The sequence below is a fragment of the Odontomachus brunneus genome, unplaced genomic scaffold, assembly GCF_010583005.1.
Source record: "Odontomachus brunneus isolate Ranch 3 - 2012 unplaced genomic scaffold, Obru_v1 Obru_scaffold_213, whole genome shotgun sequence".
Taxonomy (NCBI): Eukaryota; Metazoa; Arthropoda; class Insecta; order Hymenoptera; family Formicidae; genus Odontomachus; species Odontomachus brunneus.
Window position 1 is genome coordinate 257,996 of NW_022639663.1, and position 11,641 is coordinate 269,636.

Genomic DNA, 11,641 nt, shown 5'->3' on the forward strand with positions numbered 1-11,641 from the left:
TCTCTCTCTCTCTCTCTCTCTCTCTCTCTCTCTCTCTCTCTCTCTCTCTCTGTGAGACATGGGACCGTAAATTGAAACAAAATTCGAACCTCGAAGAACGAGTTATTACTTTCAGCGTTATTAGAGTTTATTACTCTATACTGTTCCAGAGTTATTACAGTATACGCGCGCGCGTATATATAGGGTGTCCAGTAACTCGTAGCGGAGATGTAGAATATATCGATCTGAACAAAAAAATGCCCTTTCTCAAACAATTACCATTTTTCAAATATTTTTCCAATAATCATGTTAAAATTTCGAGATAATGATAAAAAGAGATCGATAAATCAGAGCGCGCAAAGTTGCGGAGCGAGTTCCGTAAAGGTGAGATTTTATCGAAAATAAGTGAGATACAACTACCTCTTAGCACGGATACACGATAAAAATTTTGTATTTGTATTTGTGTTGAAATTGATCCGTGTAGAAATTTTTATGCTCAATTTGTAATGTTATTTTGACTATTCCGCATTGAGTTCATATGAGTACTTACCATTTTTGAATGTTAAAGTAACATAATTTATCTATAACATGTACATTCTTGGTGACATATTTTATTTATGTGTAAAGTGTGCAGATAAATTACGTTATTTGTTAACATATTTTTCTTATGTTAACACAAAATTAAAGTAGGTAAATCGGGACATGTGGTATGTGTTAAGGGTCTGCTAAGAAGTCATAGTAGAGATCTCTCGCAGAGAGCTGCGAAACAGGCAAAGGCATTTGACGTATTTTGATCAAAATACGGACGTTGTATTTGTGATATTTGTAATCAGAAGAAATGAATATGGAGAGATACAGAGCATTTTTTTTCGGAAAAAAAGTCGAAACAAAAATTGAATAAATTATTTCAGTGACCATTCGGTGTAAGGTGCAGCATATTTCTTTATAAAAAAATATTCTTTAAATAAAATCTATATTTCTATTACAAATTTTCGAGAGTCTAGATGCAAAATCTGGCTCTGTTGCATCCTTGTCATTTATGCGAGGAAGATGCCAAAAAGGTTTGGTAAGCGAATATAATCTCGGTGTGAGGCAAAATACGCCAAGTCGCAGATATCATGGAAAGTATAGTCCAAGTGCACTAACTTGCAGCTGTTGCGTCCGATGCATTAGTACTCGCGTATGTATGAACATACAACTGTATACACACAGAACGGTGTTTCGCGCTTTTATCACATGAGACATTCACAGTCAAATTTGCTTTTGGCTTCCTGCAGATTAAATTTAACACAAAATTGTTTGTAGTGTGAATATCGGCTGACAGCTGCAGGCGTAGTAATGATATGAGCGATGCACAGACAATTGTTTCTCGACGTGAACACGACGTGCACGTATCGCTAAAAAATAAATGCAGGTTTCAGCCAATTTCGATGAGATCCCGCATATCACAACATCGCGTGTTCTGGCTTGTTAAACATTTTTCACTGGTATTTCGAATTTTCACGTTTTTCCTGGTATTTCGAATTTTCAATTTTCGCTTGTTTGAAAAATGCTTTGAAAATTGGAAAAGAGAACTTTTTGCCCAGGTTGATGTGTTCTACCTGCGCACCGCCTCAAGTTGTTGGACACCCTATATATTCCCCTCATTGCGAATTTCTGCTTCGTATCGCGAGATCGCGTTTAGCCCGCACAAGCTTCGCATCAGGGTAATAAAGGGTTCAAAAGCCACGCGGTCGCACAGCTATGTCGCGTTCCTAGATTCACCCATGTCGAGCTATGTCGTGATGCGGCTGTGACGTCACGATAGAGATTTCGCATTGTCCTATCTCAGTACCGAATCACGGCACTTGCGCCAGCCCTCGCGCACTCGAGATGACGCGTATGTGTCATTGGCATTAACCGCTGCATTGTTTGGCGAAATTCAACCGAAACCTCCGCATGGCGATGGTGCTCGGCGCTATATGCTTGCACTATCCTTCCTTCCTTCCTCTCTCTCTTTCTCTATGTGTGTGTGCGTCGTACGACTTCATGATAACGGAGAGCGAAAATACGGCCGCAACAGTACGGCGTAAGAGCTCGACGTTGCGATATGTAAGAATTATGTGTCGTCGGAGAATCGCACGTTCTCGTGTGCTTTTGTACTTTCGACACGACCATGCTCGCGCTTCCCAGCTTCTCGCGAATATGCAGCATGTCTTGATATCGATAAATTAGTTCCGTTGCAACGTTATACCGTACACGGGAAGAATATTGTAGTAAAAATTACAGTATATTTTAGAATTCCCGGAATGGATTATGATGAAAATTATAAGACATAGTAAAAGTGACCATGAATATAGTAAAAATTACCATAAATGTAGTAAAAATTATCATGTTTATGATCATTTTTACTACGTTTTATTATAATTTTCGTAATAGTGCCAGTCTATTCCCGGACTACTAAAATTGTATTGTAATTTTTACTACAATGTTCTTTTAGCGTATGTTATATTCTGCGTTAATTTTATCTTTTCCTTTAAGAAAATGCCAAAGTGGATAAAAACTCCAAAAATGTCGATAATATGGAGGCAATCGCCAAACCGTCATGTCAGATAGGTACTGACATGATTCCTTTTTCGTGTGTGTTCTTTTGTAAATACAAAGGATCCTAAACTTTGTATAAATCTGTATGCTGCTTTGTGTTTTACTATATATTTAACGGAAAACCTAATCACGCGTATGTCGAAATTTTTTTGCAAACTTTACGTACATTTCTAAACTTTTAAATATGGTTGGAAAAGTACAACAATGTCCTCCGAAATTTTCCTGAGTGCAAATGCACGCTTGATAAGGTAAAAATACCAATGCCTGGACACGTATCTAATCCTGGATATTCTTATTGTTTTGGTCTTTAAATATGAATACCTAAACTTTCAAAACATAAAGAAATATATGTATATATTGAATGCATACGTATATTCTATGAAAGAGTTTAGATATCCACATTTTGAAGACCAAAACAACAAGAATATACAGGAATAAGTACATGTTCAAAGACATTGATATTTTTTCTTGCTTTATGTATAAGCTGCGGAACTTTTGGTAAATATTTAGGCTAACTGAAAAGATGTCAATTGTGTAATTCTTTTATCGTTTTCGTCACATCTCGCGTAATATTCCAGTTAATTTCTACACGTATTTTACATTGCGATTCTGTGCGACCAATACGACGTGAACTTGGCAGAAAAAATTAGTATCAGCAAAGTTTTAGCATACCTCAAGTTAAAAGTCAATAAAATTCTCGCGTATGGCATATCCCCAATATCGACAATTTAATGGTGCAACGAAACTTGATAGACTCGGCGAAAAATGAACAATTTGCATGCAACGGTAGTTTGCGTGATGAACTCTCAAGTCGATATAACACCGTAGGACATCGTAACCGTGGCCTCTTCGTCCGGATCGGTCCTTTAATCACCAAGTTTCCACCGGACGGAAAGGAAGACCGTGATTGACCGAGACGCCTTCGAGACACCAGGATTCGCTGGTGGTGCTCGCCGTGACGGGAAAAAGACGACAGCGCGCTTTGTGAACGCGCGGCACGCTTTCTAATAATCTTGAGTGCCTTGTAGCAGAGCAGCTTTTATTTCAGAAGACGGGTAAAAACCTCGGCCCAAGACGTACTGACAGCAGTAATTTAGCTGAAACGAAGTAAAAGCGCGCAACGACGCGCACTTTGAGCGATACAATTCCAGGCTCCGCTGCGGATCTACTATATACGACGACTCATAAAACTCGACGCGCCCCTAACTGGGGGAAGGGTCCGCTGCGAGATAATTTCGTCCGAAACGTACCCCGGCCATTTTCCAATTTCTTATAAGGCTGTTCGTACTGCGTAAAGAAAGACGTGAACGTGAAACGCAACGAGTGATAAACAAATGCGCAGGTAGGGGGGGACTGGGGCTATATGGCCTCAGTATTACGTTGCTTATGTATTTTTTTTTTTAGTATTTATCTTGAGAAGAATAGTAAATACAAAATTATTAAATAGCTCTTTTAAGTTAGGTCTTTTTAGGACATAAATACTTTTGAGTTACTCTGAGTTTCATTAAAATCGGAATAATATTACAGTTAAGAAATAGAAAAAACTAATTTGATAATAGTAAAGTAAATTCTCTTGAGTCCCTCTCTCAAGAGATTTTCTATTAATATTCTCCTTCGTGACTGAATAAAATTAAGCAATGTGTTATTAGCTAGAATGAAATTTCTTGCAAGTATATGATATACTGTTTCTGGTAAGCACATTCATAAAATGATTGAAATAAAGCGTATGGACGGACAAGGTAAAGTTGGCCTATATTTAAGAAACTGCAGGCTGTGGAAACCTCTCGCGGAGACTCCGAAACTACTAATTAGGCTACATATTTTATACGTGGCCTTCTTACCCTGCACTACTGGGCAACTGCACCTGGTACTAAGGCAAGGTGGCTCTGTTGCTGCATGTTCGTAGTTTGGTTATTATAAAATAAAATATACGGGATCGTGGCGCATATTAAGGGGATGCTGAGGTTGAAAACTTTACCGACAGAACACTGAAAGTACGTGCAAAAATAAATAGGAGCATTGCTCGATATGTGACGAAAACAAACAAAAATTTTTTAATGTAAAATCTCAAGCTGTCAGTTAGCGTAATATTTGTCTAATTCAAAAATTCCGCAGCTTGTATATACTGAAAGTGTGGATGCTCCAAACAGAAAAATTTTGAAGAACATTGCTCTACCTTTGCATTTGCATTTGGAAGCTTAAAAATATCGAAAAAGTTTGCAGAAAGATTTCTACACATATATGATTAGGTTTTCCATTGAAGATGGTAAAACAAAGCAATACACATTCATGTAAGTTCTGTATATACAAGAAATACAAAAAAGATAGCGTGATTATGTTAGTGACGATCGTCTCTGCATTATCGACATTGTTCGAGTTCGTCATCGACTCCAGCATTCCTTTAAGGAGATGCTGAAGTCGATGACGAACTCCAACAATATTGATAACGCAGAGATGATCGTCACTAACATAATTACGTTATCCTTTTCGTATTTCTTATGCATATAGAACTTACATAAATGTGTGTTGCTTTGTTTTACTATATTCAACGGAAAACCTAACCACGCATGTGTAGAAATCTTTTTACAAACCTTTCGGATATTTTTAAGCTTCTGAATTTAGATGCGAAGATAGCAATGTTCTTCAAAATTTTTCTGCTTGGAGCATTTACATTTTCGGTTTGTGCAAATTGCGGAACTTTTGGATTAAAAATATCACCCTAACTGATAGTTTGAGATTTTATATTACATTTTTTTTTTCGTTTTCGTCACTTATTGAGTAATACTCCTATTTATTTTTGCACGTACTTTCATTGCGTAAAAGTATTTGTAATTCTGTATAACTAATACGACATAACTTTGCAAAAAAATGTCATTATGTCGGTAAAGTTTTCAGCTTCAGCATCTTCTTAATACACAAGAAGATTGACAAGAAGGTAACATAGAAGAAAGTTGTCTCTATCATGTTGATACAGTTAGTTACAACTGGTTGTTTGAGTTGTAACTTCTAAATTCTAAAATATAGGTCATCTCCAGCTCCGATCTTCCGTATATTCAATAGCTGCCAGCTCAGTTGCGCTGTCGCTGGTGGCGCTATCGCCGGGACAGTTTCTATTTAATTATTATAATAATAATTATCAGCTCGCCCGGGCCCCCCGAAATGTCATGACCTACTCACGCGAGGATTGCGTATCGACGCGAGTGCCGCCCGCAATCGTCGCGTATGTAAACGAATCGACAGTGCACACCGCGCACTCGTTCCGCCCGTAGTGTTCGGTTTAATTCCGCGATCGAAGTCGCGAGGCGCGTTGACAGCGCTCGATTGTGCGCGACTCGAGCACCGGAGGGGCTTAACGTTCGATTAATATTCATAAATCATTACGGGAATCGTGTAACATCGAGCGCCGCGGCGAGAGGCGCAGACCAGCAGTGCAGGCAAAAGCCGTGTTCACGATTACGATTCGTTTATCAAGTTTTTACATCGCACGTCGAGTCGCCCGTTAATCAACGGCGCATTGTGGATATTTAAGCCGTGCGCGTTTTCGGAGCGTGAGCGCGATTACGAGCCGCTGCCGTGTTTGCGCGACGAATAAACTGCGCGATCGCCAATTATTATCGGAAGGCCGCGGAATGGATATTTGGAAATGCGCAAGATAATCACACCGCGGTGATTCCCCGTATCGTTACGGTCCCGCGATATCGCTTCGGAGCCGGCGGCTTTATCTAGAAACGCCGAGCAAGCCGCGGCATACGCGGATAATCGATTGGGAAGTCCGCCGGATAATACTGGATAATATTGCGTTCTCGCGAATGTAAAAGTTCCCCGCTCACTGATATCACGCCGAAGGCGCGTTCCAGTGCCAGAACGCGATGTTCGTTAACGTCGACGCGCCGTCTCGCTCCGTCATGCTGTCTCCATTTTGAACCTGATTTCTCCTCGAGCAAGCGATTACAAGACGGCACCTAGACTCGGATGCAAACGTGCGGGGAAGAGAGGACGCGAGCAAAAGGGACTTTTGTGTTCCGATGCGAAATCCTCAAAGTCCTTGCTATTAACTACCCGCATTCATCATGCTTCGTCGAGATAGCGGAGATTACCGAGATCGACCGCGCAACGACGTTGATCTGCTTCCTAGCTAGGAAGAGAGAGAGAAGAGAGAAGAGGGAAGAAAGAGAGAAAGAGAGAGAGAGAGAGAGAGAGAGAGGGGGGGGGGCGAGGGGGAGAGAAAGCAGGTAAGCCGAACTCAAGCCAACTTGAACGGATTACGGTGTCTATATGTCTACTAATGAAGACAGCCATTATCATCCGCGATGTATTAACAGCGGCTTCTTAGCCAACCCGGGCAAACAGCCGGGTAATTATGCACCTTCGCAAGCTGCGACGACGAACGGATGGTTGGACGAACCGACGCTTGATCTTCCTTCCAGTACGCCTGTTGTGCGATAACAGCGTCATACATCATAACAGATCCGGCGATATCACGTCGGCGAGTCGAAAGGACGGATTAAGCGAGTGTATCGCAGAGCGTAACGAGGCTCTTGTAAACTTCAATGACGAATGTCCCGGTTGATGCGCGCCTTTCCACCGAGACCATGCGAGTTGAAATTTTAGCCCTACTTTGGACCTAAACTTTCCAACATTTGTGTATTCTGAATGAAGGAGTTGAGTATGTTTAATACACATGAAAACTAAGTCCTATTTAGCGTCTTTAAATGTCAGAAAACGCTTAAGATCATAGATTTTACAAAACATCTCTTGGCAAAGTTGGTAAATTAAATAGAATCATAAGAGGATATAGCCGATAGAGTATCAAAGGAGACGTCAAACGGAATATCGAAACCGAAAGCAGGGTCAAAATTTCGACTCTAGTTAATTCGAATCGAAATTTTAGCTCTGCTTTGAATCTAAACTTTCTAACATCTGTATATTCTGAAGGAAGAGAGCGTATTCAGTACACGTGGAAACTGAAGTTCTACTTAGAATCACTAAATAGCAGAAAATGTATAAAATGCCACTTGTAAATTGTAAAGAGGATTTTTTGGAAAAATTAGTAGATTAAATAGAATCAGAAGAAGTGATATAGAGTTCAGAGTATCAAGTACACATTGAATGGAATATCAAGATCGAAAGTAAGATCAAAATTTCGACTCGGGTTAATACACGTGGAAACTGAAATCCTAACTTAACTTTAAATGACAGTCTTTTGTAGATTCTAAAGAGGTCCTCTTGCCGAAATTAGATTAAATAAAATCAGAAGAGATTGACATGAGCTTTATGAAATACCAAAGTAAGCATTGAATGAGATATTAAGGCCAATAGTAGGATTAAAATTTCGATTCAGTTTACTACACATGGAAACTGAAATCTTGCTTAGCGTCTCTAAATGGCAGAAAGCGCACAAAATCGCTTTTGCGGATTTTACGAAGCGCCTTTTGGCAAAGCTAGTAGATTAAATAGAATCAAAATAGGTTGATGTAAGCTTTAGGGTATCAAAGCAAGTGTTAAATGGAATATTGAAGCCGACAGTGAGATCAAAATTTCGACTCCAGTTAACCCAAATCGAGATTTTAATTCTGCTTTGGACCTAAATTTGATACACATGGAAACTAAAATCTTACTTAGCATCTTTAAATGGTAAAAAGCGCACCAAAATTAATTTCTAGACTATAAGAAGGAGCTCTTGTCAAAGTTAGTAGATTAAATAGAAGAGATTGACATGGGTTTTAGAATATCAACGTAGGCATTAAATAAAATATTGGGGCTGACAGTAGGATCCAAGTTTCGGCTCAGAGGTTAGTATACATGCACGGAAAAAACAATTCTGTTGGTGCAACCGAATTTTCGGTTGCTCAGGGATCAGACGAAATAAATTCTCGGCTGTAGGAACAGAAAAATTCCTTTCTGAGGCTTCTGTATAGTCAATTGTTCTTAGTTGCCTCAACCGAGTTCTAATATCGTTGAATGTTCAGACGAATATTTTCGGTTGCGACAACAGAAATATTAGTTTTCATAACAGAGATATCGCTTCTGATCACCTAATTTTCAGTTGGTTACTATTTGGTTGCATCAACTGAAATTCTTTTTGCGTGTGGAAACTGAAATCCTATTTAGCATTTCCGGCAGGAAGCACACAAAATGCTACTTGTAGATTGTACAAAGAATCTCTCGGCAAAATAAGTAGATTAAATAGAATAAGAAGAGGTTGGAATAGACTTCAGACTATCAAAATAGGTGTAGAACACTGAGGTCTTGGTGAGGGTTGGAAAGTGGAATCAAAATTGCAACTCGGACAGATACCTCGGCTTTATATATCGCGTAGTCAATGAACGAAAAGGCAACCCCGTGCTAACGTCGTGACTCACGGCGCGCCGCGATTCGCCGTCGCGGAATCGTTCGATTTCCAGACGACGAGGAAAATTCGCTGCTGTAATCTTCCTCGAAAATTACCCCGTGGGCTTTATTACGAGCGCACGCGAATCTGAAATTTAGATGTAATAAATATGTAGTTATGGGAGAGAGCGAAGAAGAACGATCGGTATGCGGAACCGGTTTCGCGTGGCAACGCGGTGTTCCTGAAAAATTTAGGGCCGATTGATCGTGTGTAGTCATGCTACCGCGTACTTATGTACATGGTCAATCGGCGGCTCCTCCCCTCGTTTTCAAGCGTCTCTTTATCCTAATGGCGACGTTCGAGCGATCGGGACAAATTATAGCTACGTTTAAACGTCGGAGGGCAGTAAGGGTGGGAGATGTGTATTGAGAAAATGATATCGTTGTTAAGCGGAGAGAGCGCGAGCGGCAGGCCGAATTTAATTCGCGACGACAGAAACACGCTCAAACACCGGAAACATTTCAAGCTGGAATAATCGTGCCGCCGGAGTGCCGGTGCAATTTTCGCGAGGGGAATTTTTAAAGCGGCGCAATTCGTTGACACGCGCGCGCACGATACAAACGTCAAAAAATAGAAATGAAAAAGGAAAGAAAGGTGAAAGAGGAAAGGAAGGGAAAAAGAAGGCTTTCACTCCATGCGCAAGAAGAGCGGTTAATAATGCAAGAACATAAACATCGCTAACATCGCTTGCTGTTTTCATGAGACGCCGGCACCGTGCACGATGAAGGAGCGGTAATGTTTATTTAATAGCCCCCATTTATGCGTTGGGCGAACTGCGCGCCGCAGTGGCCCTCGGCGTGCAAGAACGGCGATTTTATATTTCATAAGCGGAATGCGCGTGGACACACCATAGAAATGCGCTCCGTTCCCGTCGCGCCCGTGAACCGTCATCGCGGTAATTAATTGAAGTGCGCAAGAACGGCGCTGAATAAGAGCGCGCTGAGGCGAGAACGAGAAAGAAGTTTCTCGCAACGAGCGGCACGGTTTCGACAATTTCTCGCGGTTAAATGCTCGAAAGGTCACCCGATAAGACGCGATGTCACTCAGGCGCATTACGATTCCCGTCACGGGGACGCCTTCCTTGGCGCGTCCGGATTAAAGTGCTGCCTTAATAAAAGCTCGGGGGTTGAAGGGAGTCGAGGAAGGTTATCCGCGAGGCGCCTGTTACTTTCTTACTTATACCTTCCGTCCGGCAATGACAGTCGCACCCTCTCCGATCGCGGAGCCATCGATCGATTAGAAAGTCGTTTAACGACATCGTTCCCTGCGCGCCCGGTGGCGAGCGGCCGGTGGAATCTGGCGACGTGACGCGCCGTTCAAGTATCCGCTACGATCGCGCGGAAGGGTCGCAAGGTCGTTCGTGCGGCCCTATCCTTAAATTATTCAACAGCGAGCGTGGCGGGGCGGGGAGGAGGAAGGGTGGATAGCGCGCGCTCTGTCCGCTTCGGGTTAAGAAATAGCGTCGCCGGTCACGAACCGGACGATGGATTCTCCGATGGCTCACCGTTCGATTCCCCAAGTTCTTCACCTTGCACACGAGATGCACCGTCTTCCCCACCAGCCCGGTGAAGTTCGATTGCATGGAGGTGTCGAAGTGGGGCCCGGTGCCCGGCGTCGGCCATTCCTCCAGGAAATCGGTCCGAAAGTTTCGTAGGCATGACGCTATACCACCTGGAAACAGAAGAAACGGCCGATTATGGCGATCGTTGCGACTCTCTCTCTTCCTCTCGGAGGGGAGCACGAAGGAAGCAGTGCCAAGCTGGCCTTCTAAATTTGTTTTTTGTATAACTCTTAAATGTGAAAACAAAAATACGAAGTGTGCTTACATATGCAAACAATATGCGAGTGAATGATGTACAGAAAGTTGTTTTTTTTTCAACAATTGCAACATAATCAGCCGACTGTACCTTCATAAAATTGTACTTCTCGATGATCAATCTTATTTGGACCACAAGATCTTTCATCAGGAGATTTCTTTTAACATTTCTAAGACTATCTTATGAACAAAAACATTCTACTTGAACTTGATGCCTCAGGCTTAAAAGGTTAATTCCACTTTGGACGATAGGATTCTCTTTGCAAGAGAAAAACATCAGGCGAGTTGGAATTGCATTTATAGATGCCAGCGTGTGTAAAATAGAGTATGAATCTGCACGTTTCCCACGCAGCATATTCAGAAGATAGAGTTTCTATCGCGAAATATAGATCATATAAAGTGCAGTCTCGTGTATATCCATGCCGTAAAGATCGTTCGTTTTTGCTTACGTGGATACACACACGCACACACATTACATACGCTCTGGCGGTAAGAATAACAACACTCAATGTGCCGCAGGCGTCCCGTCGTTTTCAATCTCAACGTGATTTAACTAGGCGCGAACGACCAGTAATAGAATAATAATTGAATATCCTGTGACCCTTCTCTTTGTGTAATACATTCATGGATGTTCCACGAGAAGAACGCTCCCGGAGCGCGTGCTAAGTTGGTACTCGTGGGACATTTCGAATACCGGACAACTTTCGGTGAATTTGCGATGCATCACTTTTCACGGGGAGAGGAGAAGAGAGATGGGCGATAATGGTGGTCACTTGACGACTGACGTTTGAGCTTTAGGCGAAAACTTCGGATATCAGCGTTGCATCAACGTTTCCATCACGTCGTAGACGCAAAATGGGGGAACGGGGGGG

At 41.8% G+C, this 11,641-nt stretch overlaps 1 protein-coding gene across 1 annotated transcript in view; it reads right to left on the reverse strand.

Annotated features, from left to right (window-relative positions):
- LOC116852303 (zwei Ig domain protein zig-8) overlaps window positions 1-11,641 on the reverse strand; it is a 49,935-nt gene that overhangs the window by 17,471 nt on the left and 20,823 nt on the right. Inside the window, exon 2 of the mRNA XM_032832506.1 lies at window positions 10,458-10,624. Within this exon, the coding sequence (XP_032688397.1) occupies window positions 10,458-10,624 (167 nt within the window). The remainder of the gene's footprint in view (window positions 1-10,457; window positions 10,625-11,641) is intronic.